Source organism: Catharus ustulatus, chromosome 32 (assembly GCF_009819885.2).
Source record: "Catharus ustulatus isolate bCatUst1 chromosome 32, bCatUst1.pri.v2, whole genome shotgun sequence".
NCBI lineage: Eukaryota > Metazoa > Chordata > Aves > Passeriformes > Turdidae > Catharus > Catharus ustulatus.
This window is the reverse complement of record NC_046252.1, coordinates 2496823-2517788: the sequence shown is the minus strand read 5'-3', so window position 1 is coordinate 2517788 and position 20966 is coordinate 2496823. Positions and strand designations below refer to the sequence as shown.

The 20966-nt window shown below is 64.7% G+C and overlaps 1 protein-coding gene across 1 annotated transcript; it reads left to right on the top strand.

Moving 5' to 3' along the window:
* The first annotated feature begins 1127 nt into the window (after positions 1-1127).
* On the top strand, positions 1128-20539 carry PC (pyruvate carboxylase). Its single transcript, XM_033083560.2, has 20 exons — positions 1128-1254; positions 2330-2514; positions 3350-3515; positions 4197-4342; positions 5537-5654; positions 6449-6600; positions 7602-7720; positions 8416-8578; positions 9102-9284; positions 9828-9972; positions 10254-10343; positions 10946-11167; positions 11910-12066; positions 12774-13014; positions 13755-14004; positions 15098-15342; positions 16156-16335; positions 17062-17310; positions 18524-18664; positions 19501-20539. Exons 1-20 carry the CDS (start codon positions 1128-1130, stop codon positions 19747-19749), a joined length of 3528 nt encoding a protein of 1175 aa, XP_032939451.1. The 3' UTR covers positions 19750-20539.
* Positions 20540-20966: the final 427 nt, after the last annotated feature.

The following is a 20966-nucleotide window of genomic DNA, read 5'->3' as shown; positions in this document are numbered from 1 at the left end:
CCCCCCAGCCCCCGCGGGCCTGGAGCCCAGTACGGACCAGCGCTCCCAGTTAGCCCCGTGCGGGACCGGCTCTGTCCCCGCAGTGTCCCCAAAGTGCCACCAGGGGCCATCCGGGGCCATGGGTGCCCCCAGGTGCCCCCCGGGGCCCGCCGGACTTTGCCCCCCTCGGTCAATGATTCACCCTGGGGGGGGGGGAATTGGGGGCGGGGGCTGCGGGAGGGGGCGGGGGGAGCACGGGGAGGGAGTCGGGACCGGCGAGGGGTCCGGAGAGAGGGGACAGCGAGAGAGGGAACACCGGGAGAGAAAGGGGACACCAGGACAGAAAGGGGACACCGGGACAGAGAGAGAGGGGACATCGGGACAGAGAGGGGACACCGGGACACGGGGACAGGACACGGCCAGGGGACAGCGAGGGGACGGTACCGGGGCTGGGGGGGGCGTGCAGGGGGGGCTCGGGGGGGGTCTGGGGTCGTGAAAAGGGGGGGGGAAACTGCTGGAAGGGGGGGACACCCCTGGAAGGGGGGACAGTTGTGCAAGGGGGTCCTGGGGGGATTTTCGGGGGGGTTGTGCAAGGTGGGGGGGGGGTTGTGCAAGAGGGACAGGCCCGGGCAGGACCCCGAGGGTGCAGAGAGGGGGTGGGGAGGGAATTTGGGGGTGCAGGAGGGGTTTGGGCAAGGGAGGGGGCGGGGGAGGCTTGTGCAAAAATCCTCGTGGGGGGGGGGATTTTGGGGACAGACCCCCGTGCAGGGGGGGTTTTGGGGACAGACCCCCGTGCAGAGAGGGGGGATTTTGGTGACAGACCCCCGTGCAGAGAGGGGTTTTAGGGGTAGAGACCCCCGTGCGGGGGGGGGGGGCGGGATTTAGGGAACAGACCCCCGTGCAGGGGGGGGGATTTGGGGACAGACCCCCGTGCAGAGAGGGGGGGATTTGGGGACAGACCCCCGTGCACGGAGAGATCAAAGCAGAGAGGTCAAAGGTCACTGGGGCAGAGGGGACTGGGGGATGGGGGGGGGGAGCCCGGGGGCTTTTTGGCCACGGGGGGGTCAAGGGTCACTGGGTCAGAGGGGGATTCTCCACGTGGCGCTGGGGGGGTGGGGGCTGCACTGACCCCCCCTTTCCCTCCCCAGATGTTCCAGCTGTGCCGCCCCCGCGGGGGCCGCGCCCTCCTGGGGCTGCGGCTGCTCCGGGGCCCCCCCGGGCCCGCCCGGCCCGTCAGCTACCGGCCCCTGCGCAAGGTGCTGGTGGCCAACCGAGGTGAGGGGCTGCCCAAAGGGGGGGTGGGCCCCCCTGAGACCCCTGAGACCCCCTGAGACCCCTGAGATCCCCCAGAGCTACCCTGAGCTACCCAGAGACCCTCTGAGCCCCCCTGAGACCCCCTGAGACCCCTCTGAGCTACCTGAGATCCCCCTGAGCCACCTGAGCCACCCTGAGACCCCCTGAGCCCCCTGAGACCCCTCTGAAACCCCAGAGACCCCTGAGATCCCCCTGAGCCCCCTGAGATCCCCCTGAGACCCCTCTGAGCCCCCTGAGACCCCCAGAGCCCCTCTGAGCCACCCTGAGCTACCCAGAGACCCCCGAGCCCCGTGAGACCCCCTGAGCCCCCTCTGAGCCCCCTGAGATCCCCTGAGCCACCTGAGACCCCCCAGAGCCACCTGAGCCCCCCCAGAGACCCCCTGAGTCCCCTCTGGGCCACCTGAGATCCCCCTGAGCCCCCTGAGCCCCCCCAGAGCCACCTGAGCCCCCCCAACCCCTCCGTGCCCTCTGGACCCCCCATGTCCCTTTAAGCCCCCCTCTCATGTCCCCTGGGGTGTCCCCAGGTGAGACTGACCAAGGAGGTGTCCCCAGGGTGTCCCCGTGTCCCCAGGGTGTCCCCACGTCCCCAGGCTGTCCCTGTCCCCATGTCCCTGCCCCTGTCCCCATGTCCCTGTCCCCATGCTGTCCCTGTCCCCAGGTGAGATCGCCATCCGCGTGTTCCGGGCCTGCACGGAGCTGGGGATCCGCACGGTGGCCGTGTGTCCCCATGTCCCCAGGGTGTCCCCAGGCTGTCCCTGTCCCCATGTCCCCATGTCCCCAAGCTGTCCCTGTCCCCATGTCCCTGTCCCCATGTCCCTGTCCCCATGTCCCTGTCCCTGTCCCCATGTCCCCAGGGTGTCCCTGTCCCTATCCCCATGTCCCCATGTCCCCATGTCCCCATGTCCCCAGGAGAGATCGCCATCCGCGTGTTCCGGGCCTGCACGGAGCTGGGGATCCGCACCGTGGCCGTGTGTCCCCGTGTCCCCAGGGTGTCCCCAGGGTGTCCCTGTCCCTGTCCCCATGTCCCTGTCCCCAGGTGAGATCGCCATCCGCGTGTTCCGGGCCTGCACGGAGCTGGGGATCCGTACCGTGGCCGTGTACTCGGAGCAGGACACGGGGCAGATGCACCGGCAGAAGGCGGACGAGGCGTACCTGGTGGGGCGGGGGCTGCCCCCCGTGCAGGCCTACCTGCACATCCCCGACATCATCCGCGTGGCGCAGGTCTGCGGCGCCTGGGGACACGGGGGACACCTGGGGACACACCTGGGGACACCTGGGGACACCTGGGGACATGGGAGACACATAGGGACACACCTGGGGATACATCTGGGCCACACAGGGGACATGAGGACACACCTGAGGACATCGGGAACATGGCTGGGACACATCTGGGACACACCTGGGGACATGGGGACACCTGGGGACACACCTGAGGATACACCTGGGACACAGGGGACATGGCTGGGGCACCTGGGGACACACCTGTGGACACCTGAGGACATGAAAACACACCTGGAGACATGGGGTGCACCTGGGGACACAGCTGGGACACACCTGGGGCACCTGGGGACACACCTGGGGACACAGGGGACATGGGGACGCACCTGGGACATGGGGAACATGGCTGGGACATAGCTGGGACACACCTGAGACACACCTGGGGCACCTGGGGAGACACATGGGACACACCTGGGGACATGAAAACACACCTGGGGACATGGGGTGCTCCTGGGGACACAGCTGGGACACACCTGGGGACATTGGGGTTGTCCCTTGACCTCCCATTCCCATGAGGGGGCGAGCTCTGGGGACACCGGGGTGGCCTCGTGACTCCCGAGTGCCCTCAGGGTGTCCTGGTGGCCGCTGTGACCACCCCAGACCCCCCTGTGACCACCCCAGACCCCTCTGTGACCACCCCAGCCCCCTCGGGGGGGTTCCAGTGACCCCAGACCCCCCTGTGACCACCCCTGACCCCCCTGTGACCACCCCAGACCCTCGAGGGGTGCTCCCAGTGACCCAGACCCCCCGTGTCCCCCCCGTGTCCCCCTGTCCCCAGGAGAACGAGGTGGACGCCATCCACCCCGGGTACGGGTTCCTGTCGGAGCGCGCTGACTTCGCCCAGGCCTGCCTGGACGCCGGCGTTCGCTTCGTGGGGCCCCGGCCCGACGTGGTCCGGAAAATGGGGGACAAAGTGGAGGCTCGGGCCATCGCCATCGCCGCGGGTGGGGGGCTGGGGGGAAAGCTGGGGGGTGTGGGGGAGGATTGGGGGGGACTGGGGGGCTCCTGGGAGGGTTAAAAGGGGATTTGGGGGGGATATGGGGGGGATATGGGGACTTGTGGGAGGATTTGGGGGGCTTAAAGGGGCGTTGGGGGGGACTAAAGGGGGATTTGGGGGGGATATGGGGACATTTAGGGGGGTTCAAGGGGAATTTGGGGGGTTAAAGGGGGATTTGGGGGGGATATGGGGACATTTAGGGGGGTTAAAGGGGGATTTGGGGGGTTAAAGGGGAGTTTTGGGGGGTTAAAGGGGATTTGGGGTGGTTAGGAGGGGATTTGGGGGGACATGGAGGAGTTTGGGGTTGTTTGGGGGATCCTGGGCGGTTCCAGGAGGGGCACGGGGGGGTTCAAGGGGGATCTGGGGGGGATGTGGGGAGTTAGGAGGGGATTTTGGGGGGTCTCTGAGGGATTTTTGGGACTCTCAAGAGGATTTTTGGGGTCTTAGAGGGATTTTTTGGGGTCTCAGAGGGATTTTTTGGGGCTCTTGGGGGGATTTTTTGGGCTCTCAGATGGATTTTGGGGTCCCTGAGGGATTTTGGTCCCTGAGGGATTTTTTGGGTCCCTGAGGGATTTTTGGGGCTCTCGGATGGATTTTGGTCCCTGAGGGTTTGTGTCCCTGTCCCCAGGGGTGCCGGTGGTGCCGGGGACGCCGTCGCCGGTGTCGGCGCTGGCCGAGGCTCAGGAATTCGCCGCCCGGGTCGGGTTCCCCGTGATCCTCAAAGCCGCTCACGGGGGCGGCGGCCGCGGCATGAGGGTGGTGCGGGCCCCCCAGGTAACCCCCGAACCCCAAACCCCAAAATTCCCCGAACCCCGAACCCCAAAACACCCTAAACCCCAAATCCTGAACCCCAAATCCTGAACCACAAACCCCGAACCCCAAAACACCCTAAACCCCAAACCCTGAACCACAAATCCTGAACCACAAAATCCCCTGAACCCCAAACCCTGAACCACAAAATTCCCCCAAACCCCGAACCCCAAAACACCCTAAACCCCAAATCCTGAACCACAAATCCTGAACCACAAACCCCCCAGAACCCAAAAATCCCCTGGAACTGCAGCCCCCAGGAACCCAAATCCTCCAAACCCCAAATCCCCCTGAACCCCAAACCCTGAACCCCAAATCCCCTGAACCCCAAAATCCCCTAAACCCCAAACCCTGAACCACAAAATTCCCCGAAACCCTGAACCCCAAACCCTGAACCCCAAACCCCAAACCCCGAACCCCAAAATATCCTGAACCTCAAAACCCCCTGAACCCCAAATCCTGAACCCCAAATCCTGAACCCCAAACTCCCCAGAACCCGAAAATCCCCTGGTGCTGCAGCCCCCAGGAACCCAAACCCCCCAGATCCACAGGAGCACAAATCCCTCAAAACCCCAAATCCCTCAAAATCTCAAATCCCCCAGGAATGCCAAATCCCCGAAATCCCAAGTTGCTGGGAAATGAAATTCCCAAGAATGTCAAATCCCAAAAAAACCCCAAATCCCCAGAGACCCCAAATCCTGAATCTTGGAGCACCCCAGAATGGGGTGGGGGGGACTCTGAATTTGGGGGAGCCCCAGGGTTTGAGGTACCCCAGGTTTGGGATAATGTGGGGGATCCCAGATTTGGGAAAACTCAGGAATTTGGGGTACCATGGATTTGTGGGGGGTATCCTGGGATTTGGGATCCCTGGATTGAGGATCCCTGAGTTTTGGGGTCCCTGGGTTTAGGGATCCCTCGGATTTAGGGGTCCCTGTAATTTGGGGTCCCTGGGATTTGGGGTCCCTGGAATTTGGGGTTCTCTGGGATTTGGGGTCCCTGGATTGAGGATCCCTGAGTTTTGGGATCCCTGGATTTAGGGGTCCCTGGAATTTGCGGTCCCTGGAATTTGGGGTTCTCTGAGTTTTGGGGTCCCTGGAATTTGGGGTCCCTGGATTTGGGGTCCCTGGGATTTGGGGAGCCACTTGTGGGGTCCCACAGGAGCTGGAGGAGAATTTCTCCCGCGCCACCTCGGAGGCTTTGGCCGCCTTTGGGAACGGGGATCTGTTCGTGGAGAAATTCATCGAGCGCCCGCGGCACATCGAGGTCCAGATCCTGGGTACGGCCGGGGGTCCCTGGGGGGTCCCTGGGGGTTTCTGGGGGTTTCTGGGGGGTCCCTGGGGGGTCCCTGGAGGCTTCTGGGGGTCCCTGGGGGCGTTTTAGGATTCCTGGATAAGCGAGTCCCTTTCTAGGGTCCCTTTAGGGATATCCAGGTGCATTTTGGGGATTCCTGGGTCCGTTTTCAGGGTTCCCAGGTCCCTTTTGGGGTCTGTTAGTCTGTTTTTGGGGTATCCAAGTCCCTTTTTGTGTTTCCCAGTTCCCATTTTGGGGTTCCCAGGTCCCTTTTAGGGTTCCAGGTCCCATTTTAGGGTTCCCAGGTCCCTTTTGGGGGTTCCCAGGTCCCTTTTTTAGATCCCAGGTCCCATTTTGGGTGCCCTGCTCCCCCAGGTGACTCCCAGGGGAACGTGGTGCACCTGTATGAGCGGGACTGCTCAGTGCAGGTCCCTTTTAGGGTTCCCAGGTCCCTTTTAGGGTTCCCAGGTCCCTTTTTAGGGTTCCTGGATCCCGTTTTGGGGTTCCCAGGTCCCATTTTGGGTGTCCTGCTCCCCCAGGTGACTCCCAGGGGAACGTGGTCCATCTCTACGAGCGGGACTGCTCGGTGCAGGTCCCATTTTGGGGTTCCCAGGTCCCTTTTTGGGGGTTCCCAGGTCCCTTTTTAGGGTTCCCAGTTCCCTTTTTAGGGTTCCCAGTTCCCTTTCGGGGTTCCCAGGTCCCATTTTGGGGGTTCCCAGGTCCCTTTTTAGGGTTCCCAGGTCCCTTTTTGGGGTTCCCAGTTCCCATTTTGCTCCCCAGGTGACTCCCAGGGGAACGTGGTCCATCTCTACGAGCGGGACTGCTCCGTGCAGCGCCGGCACCAGAAGGTTGTGGAGATCGCGCCCGCGGCGCGGCTGCCCCCGGAGCTGAGGGCGCGGCTGGCCCAGGACGCCGTGAGGCTGGCACAGCAGGTGACACAGCTGGGGACACCGGGGACGGCACGGGGACACCGGGGACAGCACGGGGACACCGGGGACAGCACGGGGACATTGGGGACAGTGCACCTGGGGACACAGGGACATCGGGGACAGCACACCTGGGGACATCGGGGACAGTACGGGGACACTGGGGACGGCACAGGGACCCTGGGGACGGCACAGGGACACTGGGGACAGTGCAGGGACACCGGGGACAGCACGGGGACACTGGGGACAGCACACCTGGGGACACAGGGACATCGGGGACAGCACGGAGACACTGGGGACAGCACAGAGACACTGGGGACAGCACAGAGACACTGGGGACAGTGCACCTGGGGACAGGGGGGACAGCACGGGGACACCGGGGACAGCACAGAGACACCGGGGACAGCACAGAGACACTGGGGACAGCACAGGGACACCGGGGACAGCACGGGGACACTGGGGAGAGCACACCTGGGGACAGGGGGGACAGCACACCTGGGGACAAGGGGACACCAGGGACGGCATGGGGACACTGGGGATGGCACAGGGACACTGAGGACAGTGCGGGGACACTGGGGACAGCACACCTGGGGACACTGGGGACAGCACGGGGACACTGGGGACGGGGGGGACAGCACACCTGGGGACGGGGGGGACAGCACACCTGGGGACAGCACACCTGGGGACACCGGGGACAGCACGGGGACACTGGGGATGGCACAGGGACACCGAGAACAGCACACCTGGGGACAGCAGGGAGTGACCCACACCCCTGGGGACAGTAGGAGGGACCCTGAGGACCAGAGGGACCGGGAGAGTGAGGGGTGGGACCCTGGGAGAAAACTGAGGGACCTGGGGGGTCCCCGTGGACATTGAGGGGTCCGGGAGGATTCGGGGGCTGGGAAGGACCCCCAGGGCTGTGGGACCCCCCTAATGGGGGTGTGGGGTCGGGACCCCCCTGATGGGGCTGTGGGGTCGGGACCCCCTGATGGGCTGTGGGGTCGCAGGTCGGGTACGAGAACGCCGGCACCGTGGAGTTCCTGGTGGACCAGAGCGGAGAGTATTACTTCATCGAGGTGAACTCGCGGCTGCAGGTGGAGCACACGGTCACCGAGGAGATCACGGGGTGAGGAACGGGGACCCAGAACGGGGGGACCCCAAAATAGGGGAGAGGACCCCAAAAACGGCCGGGGGGACCCCTAAAACAGCGGGGATCCCCCCCTTCCTCAGCCCCGGGGTCCCTGCAGGGGGGTGGGATTTGGGGTGCTCTGGTTCCTCTCTGTCCCCTCTGTCCCCTCATGTCCCACCCGGCTCTGTGTCCCCAATGTCCCCAATGTCCCCCATGTCCTTTGTGACCCCATGTCCTCCATGTTCCCCCCAGCCTCCTGTTCCCTGTATCTCCCTGTACCCCACTGTCCCCATGTCCCTTTGTCCCTCCTTCCCCGTGTCCCTGTCCCTGTCCCCCTGACCCCGTGTCCCCTTGTCCCTCATTCCCCATGTCCCTGTCCCCGTCCCTGTCCCCTGTCCCTGTCCCCTGTCCCTGTCCGTGTCCCCAGGGTGGACCTGGTCCATGCCCAGCTGCAGGTGGCCGCGGGCCGGTCCCTGTCCCCTGTCCCCTGTCCCTGTCCCCCTGACCCTGTCCCTGTCCCCAGGGTGGACGTGGTCCATGCCCAGCTGCAGGTGGCCGCGGGCCGGTCCCTGTCCCTGACCTGTCCCTGTCCCTGTCCCTGTCCCCAGGGTGGACCTGGTCCATGCCCAGCTGCAGGTGGCCGCGGGCCGGTCCCTGTCCCTGTCCTGTCCCTGACCTGTCCCTGTCCCCAGGGTGGACCTGGTCCATGCCCAGCTGCAGGTGGCCGCGGGCCGGTCCCTGCCCGAGCTGGGGCTGCAGCAGGAGCGGATCCGGGTCAATGGCTGCGCCATCCAGTGCCGCGTCACCACCGAGGACCCCGCGCGCGGCTTCCAGCCCGACACCGGCCGCATCGAGGTGACAGCGGGGACAGCGGGACACGGGGACACACCAGGACACGGGGACAGCGGACACGGGGACAGCCCCGGGACACGGGGACAGCCCCGGGAAACCCCTGGGACAGCCCCGGGGACAGCCCTAGGACACGGGGACACCCCCGGGACAGCCCTGGGACAGCCCCAGGACATGGGGACAGCCCCGGGACAGCGGACACGAGGACAGCCCTGGGACACGGGGACAGCCCTGGGACAGCCCCAGGACACGGGGACAGCCCTGGGAAACCCCTGGGACAGCCCAGGGATCCCAGGGACCACCGGGACACCCCTGAGACCCTCGCCCACGGACCCCCCTTGGCACTTCCCTTAGGATGTCCATGGATTTTCAGGGGTCTGGGGATGCATTCGTGGGATTTAGGGTGTCAGTGGGACTTCGGGGTGTCTGTGGGGTTTTTGGGGTGTCTGTGGGTTTTTGGGGTCCCAGCAGGATGTGGGGTGTCTGTGGGGATCCCGGGGTCCCAGCAGGATGTGGGGTGTCCCCGCAGGTGTTCCGCTCCGGGGAGGGGATGGGGATCCGCCTGGACGGCGCCTCCGCGTTCCAGGGCGCGCTGATCTCGCCCCACTACGACTCCCTGCTGGTCAAGGTGATCGCCCACGGGCACGACCAGCCCGCGGCCGCCGCCAAGATGAGCCGGGCCCTGGCGGAATTCCGCATCCGGGGGGTCAAGGTGGGGCTGGGGGGGCTCTGGGGGATTTTGGGGGGGTTTTGGGGTGATTTTGGGGCGGTTTTGGGGGGTCCTGTGTGAGGTTTGGGGAGCGCTGAGGGGTTCTGGGGTGACATTGGGGGGTGTGGGAGGTGTTGGGGGGGGGTCTGAAGGGTTTGGGGGGGGTCCTGAGTGACCCATGAAGGGTTTGGGGGGGTCTTGGGGTGGTGCATGAGGGGGGTTTGGGGGATTTCAGGGGGGTCCTGTGGGATGGATGAGGGGTTTGGGGGAGTCTTGGTGACCCCCCCATGCCCCGCACTGGGATTTGGGGGGGGGTCCTGCTGCCCCCCCGTGTGTCACAGGTGGATTTTGGGGGGTCCTGATTCCCCCTCATACCCCACTCCAGGATTTTGGGGGGTCCTGATTCCCCCCCATCCCCACTCCAGGATTTCAGCTCCTCTTCGCCCCCCACCCCGAGGTTTGGGGGTGACGCTGGTGCCCCCCAGCCCCTCCCTGTGCTTGGGGGGGGTTTTGGGGCCCCCCCTGACCCCGCTGTGTCCCCCCCAGACCAACATCCCGTTCCTGCAGAACGTCCTGGCCCACCCGCAGTTCCTGGCGGGCGCGGCCGACACTCAGTTCATCGACGAGAACCCCGAGCTCTTCCACCTGCGGCCGGGGCAGAACCGCGCCCAGAAACTGCTGCACTACCTGGGTGGGCTGGGGGGGCCGGGGGGGGCTGGGGGGACACCGGGGGGGCATCTGGGGGACACCTGGGGACACCTGGAGGACACCTGGGGGGGCTGGCAGGGATTTTGGAGGGTCCTGGAGGCTCTCGGGGGTTCCTGGGGGGTTTCAGAGGAGCCTGGGAAGGGTTGGGGGGGCTCTGAATGGTTTGGGGGGTCCCTGGGGGTCTCTAAGGGGGTCCCTGGGGGTCTCTAAGGGGGTCCCTGGGGTGTGACCCCCCCTCCCTTGTCACACCTGTCCCCCCCCCAGGTCACGTGATGGTGAACGGGCCCAGCACCCCCCTGCCCGTGAAGGCCAAGGCGGCGCTGGTGGAGCCCACCCCGCCCCCAGTGCCCATGGGTGAGTGACAGCCCTGGAGTGTCCCCAATGTGTCCCCAGTGTGACCCCAGAGTGTCCCCAGAATGACCCAGAGTGACCCCAGTGTGACCCCAGTGTGACCCAGAGTGACCCAGAGTGACCCAGAGTGTCCCAGAGTGTCCCCAGTGTGACCCCAGAGTGTCCCCAGAGTGACCCCAGAGTGTCCCCAGAGTGTCCCCAGTGTGACCCCAGTGTGACCCCAGAGTGACCCAGAGTGTCCCCAATGTGACCCAGAGTGACCCAGAGTGTCCCCAATGTGACCCCGGTGTGACCCCAGTGTGACCCCAGAGTGTCCCCAGAGTGTCCCCAGAGTGTCCCAGTGTGACCCAGAGTGACCCAGAGTGACCCAGAGTGACCCCAGAGTGTCCCAGTGTGTACCCACACCCCTCTCTCTAACCCCATGACCCCCTCACTGACCCCTGGCTGACCCCTGCCCCCCTAGCTGACCCCTCACTGACCCCTGGCTGACCCCTGCCCCCCCGCTGACCCCTCACTGACCCCTGGCTGACCCCTCACTGACCCCTGGCCGACCCCTGCCCCCCTCACTGACCCATGCCCCCCCCGCTGACCCCGTGTGCCCGCAGGTGACCCCCCCGAGGGTCTGCGGGCCGTGCTGCTGCGGGAGGGTCCCCGGGGGTTTGCGCGGGCGCTGCGGCAGCACCGGGGGCTGCTCCTGACCGACACCACGTTCCGCGACGCGCACCAGTCCCTGCTGGCCACGCGCGTCCGCACCCGCGACCTGGCCCGGGTCGCGCCCTTCGTGTCCCACGCGCTGAGCCCGCTCTGCAGCATGGAGACCTGGGGAGGTGGGCGGGGCTTGGAGGGGCGGGGCGGGGCTGGGGGAGGGGCTTGGTGGGGTGGGGGACCTGGGGGAGGGGCTTCATGGGCAGGGGAGGGGCTTAATGGGGTGGGACAGCCGTGGGAGGGGTGTAATGGGGTGGGACAGGGAAGGGGTGGGGCAAACAGGGTGTGGGAGGAAGGGGTGGGGCCAAACAGGGTGTGGCAGGAAAGGGAGGAGTCTCACAGGGTGTGGCAGGAAGGGGAGGAGCCTCACAGGGTGTGGGAGGAAGGGTGGGGCCAAACAGGGTGTGGCAGGAAGGGGAGGAGCCTCACAGGGTGTGGCAGGCAGGGGTGGGGTCTAATGGGGTGTGGCAGGAAGGGGTGGGACCAAAGAGGTGTGACATGAAAAGGAGGGGCCTCACAGGATGTGGCAGGAAGGGATGGAGTCAACCAGGGTGTGGCAGGAAGGGGTGGGGTCAAACAGGGTGTGGCAGGAAGGGGTGGGGCCAAACAGGGCTTGGCAGTGGGAGGGGTCCCATGAGGGAGGAGCCTAAAAGGGCGTGGCTTAAACGGTGGGACATTCTTGGGAGGGGCTTCAATGGGAATGACCCAGGGGGTGGCCCAGGGGGAGGGGCTTGGGGGTGTGGCTAAGGGGAATGGGCGTGGCTCTCATTTGATGGACGTGGCTTTCGTTTGATGGGCGTGGCTTGGCCGTGATGGGCGTGGCTTGCCCATGATGGGCGTGTCTGAGCGCCGGGCTGTCCCCAGGTGCCACCTTCGACGTGGCCATGCGCTTCCTGCACGAGTGTCCCTGGGAACGGCTGCGGGAGCTGCGGCGCCTCGTGCCCAACATCCCCTTCCAGATGCTGCTGCGGGGCGCCAACGCCGTGGGCTACACCAACTACCCCGACAACGTGGTGTACAGGTGAGGGGACACCGAGGGGACACGGGGACAGGGACATGGGGACAGGGACAGGGCTACACCAACTACCCCGACAACGTGGTGTACAGGTGAGGGACATGGGGACAGGGACATGGGGACAGGGACAGGGCTACACCAACTACCCCGACAACGTGGTGTACAGGTGAGGGACAGGGACAGGGACAGGGACAGGGACACGGGGACAGGGACATGGGGACAGGGACACGGGGACAGGGCTACACCAACTACCCCGACAACGTGGTGTACAGGTACAGGGACACCGAGGGGACACGGGGACAGGGACACAGGGACATGGGGACAGGGACACAGGGACACAGGGACAGGGCTACACCAACTACCCCGACAACGTGGTGTACAGGTGAGGGACATGGGGACAGGGACAGGGGGACAGACACAGGGACAGGGACAGGGACACAGGGACAGGGACACAGACACAGGGACATGGGGACAGGGCTACACCAACTACCCCGACAACGTGGTGTACAGGTCAGGGACAGGGACAGGGACAGGGACAGGGACACAGGGATATGGGGACAAACTGTCCCAGATTGTCCCAGACTATCCCAGATTGTCCCAGACTATCCCAGATTGTCCCAGACTGTCCCAGTCTGTCCCCAAGTGTCCCCAACTGCCCTGTGAGGCCACCCCCAGGGACAGGCAGAGTCCCCGCGAGCTGTGGCTGTCCCCAGGTTCTGCGAGGTGGCCGTGGCCAATGGCATGGACATTTTCCGTGTCTTCGACTCCCTGAACTACGTCCCCAACCTGCTGCTGGGCGTGGAGGCCGCGGGCAGCGCCGGCGCCGTGGTGGAGGCCGCGCTGTCCTACACCGGCGACGTGGCCGACCCCAGGCGCACCAAATACAGCCTGGACTATTACCTGGGGCTGGCCAGGGAGCTGGTGACAGCGGGGACACACGTGCTCTGCATCAAGGTGTGTGCTGGGGGGGGGCTGGGGGGGTCCTGGGGGGTCCTGGGGGGTCCTGGGGGGGCGTGGGGGGGTCCTGGGGGGTCCTGGGGGGAATGGTGACAGCGGGGACACACGTGCTCTGCATCAAGGTGTGTGCTGGGAGGGGCTGGGGGGTCCTGGGGGGTCCTGGGGGGTCCTGGGGGGGCGTGGGGGGGTCCTGGGGGGTCCTGGGGGACCCTGGGGGGGTCCTGAGGGATGGGAAATAGGATCTGGGAGTTTTGAGGGTTTTTTGGGGGGTCCTGTGGGTGGGGCTGGGGAGGGTTTGGGGCTCCCCCGTTCTCCAAGACTGGGCTGGATGAGGGAGATGGGAGGGTCCCCATGACCCCTCTGTGACCTCCCTGTGACCCCTCTGTGACCCCCATGTCCCCCCGTGTCCCCCCAGGACATGGCCAGGCTGCTGACCCCTGTGTGACCCCCCCATGACCCCTGTGACCCCTGTGACCCCCCTGACCCTCTGTGTGACCCCCCCAGGACATGGCCGGGCTGCTGACCCCCCTGTGACCCCCCTGTGACCCCCCTGTGACCCCTCTGTGACCCCCATGTCCCCCCTGTGTCCCCCCAGGACATGGCCGGGCTGCTGACCCCTGTGTGACCCCCCTGTGACCCCTCTATGTCCCCCCGTTTCCCCCCAGGACATGGCCGGGCTGCTGACCCCCCTGTGACCCCCCCTGTGACCCTCCTGTGACCCCTCTATGTCCCCCCAGGACATGGCCGGGCTGCTGACCCCCGCGGCGGCGCGGTTGCTGGTGGGGGCCCTGCGGGAGCAGCACCCCGAGGTGCCCCTGCACGTTCACACCCACGACACGGCCGGCGCCGGCGTGGCCTCCATGCTGGCGGCCGCCCAGGCCGGGGCCGACGTGGTGGACGTGGCCGTGGACGCCATGTCCGGCATGACCTCGCAGCCCAGCATGGGCGCCGTGGTGGCCTGCGCACGGGGGACACCCCTGGACACAGGTGGGGACATGGGACACCAGGGGGGACAGGGGGGACAGGGGGGACAGGGGACACAGGTGGGAACATGGGACACCAGGGGGACAGGGGGGACCGGGGGGACAGGGGACACAGGTGGGGACAGGGGGACAGGGGGGACAGGGGGGACAGGGGGGTCAGGGGGACAGGGGGGGACAGGGGGGACACTGAGAGGGACAGGGGGACAAGGGACACCAGGGGGCCAGGAGGGATGAAGGAGACAGGGGGGACAGAGGGACAGGGGTGGACAGGGGGGGACATGGGACACCAAGGGTTTGAGGTGTCACCAAGGGTCTGAGATGTCCCCAAGGGTCTGAGGTGTCCCCAAGGGCTGGAGGAATGACACCAATTTGAGTGGCCACCGAGGGTTTGGAGGGGTCACCAAGGACTGGAGGGACAGCAAGGGTTGTAGGGGACATCAGGAGCTGGAGGGACACTGGGTGGCCACCGAGGGTCTGAGATGTCACCAAGGGTTTGGAGGTGCCACCACCGCCACGAGTTCATCCCCAATCCATGACAGCCCCGCTCTGCACTGCCATCATGTCACTGCAGTGTCCCTACACTGTCCCACACTGTCCCTGCAGTGTCCCCACACTGTCCCACACTGTCCCCGTCCCCAGGGATCGACCTGCAGCGCGTGTTCGAGTACAGCGAGTACTGGGAGGCGGCGTGGGGCCTCTCACTGTCCCCATGGTGTCCCTGCAGTGTCCCCATGATGTCCCCACACTGTCCCCACACTGTCCCCACCCTGTCCCTGTCCCCAGGGATCGACCTGCAGCGCGTGTTCGAGTACAGCGAGTACTGGGAGGCGGCGTGGGGCCTCTCACTGTCCCCATGGTGTCCCCATGATGTCCCCACAGTGTCCCACACTGTACCACAGTGTCCCACGCTGTCCCTGCAGTGTCCTCACACTGTCACACTCTGTCCCTGTCCCCAGGGATCGACCTGCAGCGCGTGTTCGAGTACAGCGAGTACTGGGAGGCGGCGCGGGGCCTCTCACTGTCCCCGTGGTGTCCCTGCAGTGTCCCATGGTGTCCCTGCAATGTCCCCTCACTGTCACACCCTGTCCCCATCCCAGGGATCGACCTGCAGCGCGTGTTCGAGTACAGCGAGTACTGGGAGGCGGCGCGGGGCCTCTACGCCGCCTTCGACTGCACGGCCACCATGAAGTCGGGGAACGCGGACGTGTACGAGAACGAGATCCCGGGCGGGCAGTACACCAACCTGCACTTCCAGGCCCACGCCATGGGGCTGGGACACAAGTTCAAGGAGGTCAAGAAGGCCTACACGGAGGCCAACAAACTGCTGGGGGACCTGATCAAGGTACCAGGGGCTGGGGGTGCGGGGGGGGCTGGGGGGTGAGGGTCTCTATGGGGTGGGGGTCTCCATAGAATGATCCCTGCGGGGTTTGCGGTGTTCAGGAGGTGGTGTCCATGATGGGGGGGGTCTCTATTGGGTGGGGGTCTCCATAGAAGGGTCCCCATGGGGTGGGGGGTGTCCATTGGATGGTCTCTGTGGGGTGAGGGTCTCTATAGGATGGGCTCTCTATGGGGTGAGGGTCTCTATGGGGTGGGGGTCTCTATGGGGTGAGGGTCTCTATGGGGTGGGGGTCTCTATGGGGCGGTGTCTCTATGGGGTGGGGTCTCTCTATGGGGTGGGGGTCTCTATGGGGTGGGGTCTCTCTATGGGGTGAGGGTCTCTATGGGGTTGGTCTCTCTATGGGGTGAGGGTCTCTATGGGGTTGGGGTCTCTATGGGGTGGGGTCTCTATGGGCTGGGGTCTCTCTATGGGGTGAGGGTCTCTATGGGGTTGGTCTCTCTATGGGGTGAGGGTCTCTATGGGGTTGGGGTCTCTCTATGGGGTGGGGTCTCTATGGGGTGGGGTCTCTCTATGGGGTTGGGGTCTCTATGGGGTGGGGGCTGTTCCACCAATGGGTGACCCATGGGGTGACCCCAGAGCTGAACCTTGAGCTGACCACAGGGTGACCCCGAGTTGCCCCGTGAGTTAAACCAAGAGCTGGCTCTGAGGTGACCCCTGGTGACCCCTGGTGACCCCTGCTGACCCCTGCTGACCCTGCTGACCCCGAGTGACCCCTGCTGACCCCTGCTGACCCCTGGTGGCCCCGGTGCCCCGCAGGTGACGCCCACGTCCAAGGTGGTCGGGGACCTGGCGCAGTTCATGGTGCAGAACAAGCTGTCCCGCGAGGAGGTGGAGGCGCGGGCGGACGAGCTCTCCTTCCCCGTGAGCGTGGTGGAATTCCTGCAGGGACACATCGGCGTCCCCCCGGGCGGCTTCCCCGAGCCCTTCCGCTCCAAGGTGCGTCTGCTGGGCACTGGGAGGGACTGGGAGGGACTGGGAGGGACTGGGAGGGACTGGAAGGGACTGGTATGGGACTGGGATGGGACTGGGAGGGACTGAGAGAGACAAGAAGGGACTGGGATGGGAGTCAGAGACTGGGAGAGGACTGGGAGGGACTGGGATGGACTGGGATGGGACTGGGATGGGACTGAGAGAGACAGGAAGGGACTGGGATGGACTGGGAGGGGATTCAGAGGGTCTGGGAGAGACTGGGATGGACTGGGATGGGACTGGGGTGGACTGGGATGGGACTGAGAGAGACAGGAAGGGACTGGGATGGGAGTCAGAGACTGGGAGAGGACTGGGAGGGACTGGGATGGACTGGGATGGACTGGGAGAGGACTCAGAGGGACTGGGATGGACTGGGAGGGCCTTGAAACGGCCGCCGTGGTACCAAGCCTTGGCAACAGCGTCTAGTGATGGTTACCATGGCAACCAATCATAACAACAGCTCCTGGTGCTGGTTGCTATGGCACCCAAGCCCAGCAACAGTTCCTGCTCATGGTTGTCATGGCAACCTGGCCTAGCAACAGCTTTTAATGGTCATTGCTGTGCCCTCACACCGTTGCCATGGTGACCCCCGTTGCCATGGTGACCCCCATTGTCATGCCAACCCTCTGTTGCCGTGGTGACCCTCGTTGCCATGCCAACCCCCCGTTTCCATGCCAACCCCTGTCCCCCCAGGTGCTGAAGGACCTGCCGCGGGTCGAGGGCCGCCCGGGGGCGTCGCTGCCCCCGCTGGATTTCGAGGCGCTGGGCCGGGAGCTGGGGGCGCGGCTCGGGGCCCCCCCCAGCCCGGAGCAGCTGCTCTCGGCCGCGCTCTACCCCAAGGTGTTCGACGAGTTCCAGGCCTTCAGCAGCTCCTTCGGGCCCGTGGCCTGCCTGGGCACGCGGCTCTTCCTGGAGGGGCCGGCCATCGCCGAGGAGTTCGAGGTGGGGATGGGGCTGGGGGCACTGGGAGGGGACTGGGGGGAACTGGGATTTGTGCAAGCCCAGAACTCCTTGCATGGAGCCCTTTACACAGCCCTTACACAGCCCTTACACAGCCCTTACACAGCCCTTACACAGCCCTTACACCACCTTTACACAGCCTTTACACAGCCGTTACACAGCCCTTACACAGCCCTTACACACCCCTTACACAGCCTTTACACACCCCTTACACAGCCCTTACACAGCCCTTACACAGCCCTTACACAGCTCTTACACAGCCCTTACACAGCCCTTACACAGCCTTTACACACCCCTTACACAGCCCTTACACACCCGTTACACACCCCTTACACACCCCTTACACACCCCTTACACAGCCCTTACACAGCCCTTACACACCCCTTACACAGCCTTTACACAGCCCTTACACAGCCCTTACACAGCCCTTACACAGCCCTTACACAGCCCTTACACAGCCTCCTTTATGCGCATGTTACTTCTGGTTTACTCGCAGGTGGAGCTAGAATGGGGGGTAGGATGCTGCACATCCCTTACACACAGTTACTCGCACTTTACTCCCAGTTTACTTGCACTTTACTCCCAGTTTACTCACGTTACTCACACTTTACTCACACTTCATTTGCACTTTACTCACCATTTACTCACACTTTACACACCGTGACACACAGTTACCCACAGTTACCCACAGTTACTCACAGTTACACATCCCTTACACACACTTTACTCCCGGTTTCCTCCTGGTTTATGCGCAACTGGAGCACGGTAAGACCCTGCATATCCCTTACACACAGTTACACAGAGTTACACAAAGTTACTCACAGTTACGCACAATTACTCCCAGTTTCCTCACGGTTTCCTCCCTGTTTACTCGCAGGTTGAACTGGAGCACGGTAAGACCCTGCATATCCCTTACACACAGTTACACAGAGTTACTCACAGTTACGCACAGTTACTCCCAGTTTCCTCACGGTTTCCTCCCTGTTTACTCGCAGGTTGAACTGGAGCGCAGTAAGACCCTGCACATCCCTTACTCTCTCTTTACTCCTGCTTTACTCCCACTTTACTCGCAGGTGGAGCTGAAGCGCAGTAATACCCTGCACATCCCTTACTCACTCTTTACTCACACTTTACTCCTGGGTTACTCACTTTTTACTCACACTTTACTCCCGGTTTACTCCCACTTTACTCGCAGGTGGAGCTGGAGCGCGGTAAGACGCTGCACATCAAGGCGCTGGCGCTCGGGGACCTGAACGCGGCCGGGCAGCGCGAGGTTTTCTTCGAGCTCAACGGGCAGCTGCGCTCCATCCTGGTGCGCGACACGCAGGCGCTCAAGGTGCGGCACCGGGGACGGGGCTGGGGGGTTTGGGGGGCTTGGGGGTCTCAGGGGGATTTTGGGGTCTCGGGGGGTTTTGGGGTCTCAGGGGGTTTGGGGTCTCGGGGGATTTGGGGTCTCAGGGCGGTTTTGGGGTCTCAGGGGGTTTGGGGTCTCTGGGGGATTTGGGGTCTCAGGGGGGTTTGGGGGCTCTGGGATTTTTCCCGGGGGTCTCAGGGGATTTTCTGGGGGAGTCCGGAGGGGTCTGAGCAGATTTTGGGGGGTCTGGGGGAGTTTGAAGGGACACAGGGGGGACTTTGGTGGCACAGGGGTGACTCAAAGTGACATAGAGATGACACAGGGGTTACACAGGGGTGACACAGGGTGACACAGGGGTGGCACAGGGGAGGCTTTGGTGACACAGCGGTGACCCAAAGTGACACAGGAGTGACCCAAGGTGACCGGAGGTGACACAGAGGTGACACAGGGGTGACCCGAGATGACCCAGGGGTGAGTTTGGTGACACAGAGGTGACACAGGGATGACTTTTGGGGAGTCTCCAGGAGGTTCTGACCCACCTGAGGAGCTCTGGAGCACACAGAGGTGACACAGAGGTGACCCAGGGTGGCACAGGGGTGACACAGGGGTGACTTTGGTGACACCAGCGGTGACACAGAGGTGACACAGAGGTGACACAGGGGTGGCACAGGGGTGGCACAGGGGTGACTTTGAGGGAGTCTCCAGGAGGTTCTGACCCACCTGAGGAGCTCTGGGGGACACAGAGGTGACCCAGCAGTGACACAGCGGTGACTCTGCTGGCACCCAAACCTCCCACCCCCCCTTTTCCCCCCCCCCAGGAGATGCACGTGCACCCCAAGGCCGAGAAGGGCGCCAAGGGCCAGGTGGGGGCCCCGATGCCGGGGGAGGTGGTCGAGGTGCGGGTGCAGGAGGGGGCGGCGGTGGCCAAGGGGGACCCGCTGTGCGTCCTGAGCGCCATGAAAATGGAGACCGTGGTGACAGCGCCCGTGGCGGGCAAGGTCACCAAGCTGCACGTGCGGCCCGGGATGAGCCTGGAGGGCGAGGACCTCATCGTCGTCATCGAGTAGACTTGGGGGGGGTCTCCCTCACCCCCCCCAAAAAAAATCCCCCCTCGAAAAACCCCAGAACTCCCCCGGAAACGGCCTCGCAAAAATGGGGCGTGGCCCCTTTAAGAGCCCCCCCCCCCTATGGGGTGGCGCCCCCTGGTGGGCGCTGGGAGGAACAACAAGGCCTTAATTGGGGGCGGGGCTTAATTAGGGGGGCGCTGTTAATGAAGGGGAGTCTCTAAGGGGGGGACCCGCTGTGGGGGCGCCGCATTTCGGGGGGGCGCTCATTAAGGGGGGGGGGGAATTTTTCATTTTTTTGGGTGGTACGATCCATTTTGGGGGGGGTCACACCCCATAATTGGGGTGCCCCCCCCCATTTTTTGGGCATTTCACCCCATATTTGGGGGCTTGAGCTTTGTTTGGGGGGGTAGGGCAGAGTTCTGGGGGGGTCACCCCCTTTTGGGGGAGGGGCTTTATGTCCTGCTGGCCCCTCCCCCCTGATTTTGTCCCCCCCCATTTTGAGCCGCCCTCCCCCCACACTTTTTGGGGTTCCCCCCCATTTTTGGGGGTCCCCTCGCACCTTGGGGGGACCCCACCCTCTCCCCATCCCTGCCAAGCTGCCTTAGGGGGATCTGGAGGATTTTGGGGGGTGGGGAGGGGTCGGGTGGGTGTGGCCGCCCCTCCCCCATCCCCCCCGCTCCCCCCCCTCTGCTTTTGCCAAACGCCCCCGGGGGTGGGGGAGGGAAGGGGGCGGAGCCTGTGACCAAAGGGGGAATTGAACTGGACTTTGTGGGGGGAGGGGCCGCCCCTCCCCCCCTCCCTGCGGGGAATGAACTGGAGAGGGAGGGGCCGCCCCTCCCCCCACCCACCCCCTCCCCCACCCCTCCAATTCCCGGGGGGTCCCGGGCAATAAAAACTGGACTAACGCATTGTGGTGTGGGGGAGGGGCTGCGGGGACCCCCAGGTGACCCCCAGGTGCGCGAGGGGGGCGTGTCCTCCATCACAGGGGGCGTGGTCAGTGAGCACAGAGGGGCTTTAATTCCCCTCCCAGCCCCACAGTGGGCGTGGCCCACGCGAAGTGGGCGTGGCTTCAACCCCCGAGCCCCCAATGGGCGGGTCCCAACCCCGGTGGGCGTGGCCTCCATTCCCTGGTGGGTGTGGCCTCAGAGCATCCCTCCCCCAACCCGAACTGGGCGTGTCCCGGGTGTGTCCCCTCTCTAAATGGGTGTGTCCCTCCC

What these genes read in the sequence shown, in the direction of transcription:
- PC (XM_033083560.2), top strand. Translation starts at nt 1,128, where the DNA reads ATGTTCCAGCTGTGCCGCCCCCGCGGGGGCCGCGCCCTCCTGGGGCTG. An exon ending in TCCGCATCCGGGGGGTCAAG is followed by an intron (nt 9,285 to 9,827) that starts GTGGGGCTGGGG and finishes TGTCCCCCCCAG; the next exon opens with ACCAACATCCCGTTCCTGCA. An exon ending in GAAACTGCTGCACTACCTGG is followed by an intron (nt 9,973 to 10,253) that starts GTGGGCTGGGGG and finishes TCCCCCCCCCAG; the next exon opens with GTCACGTGATGGTGAACGGG.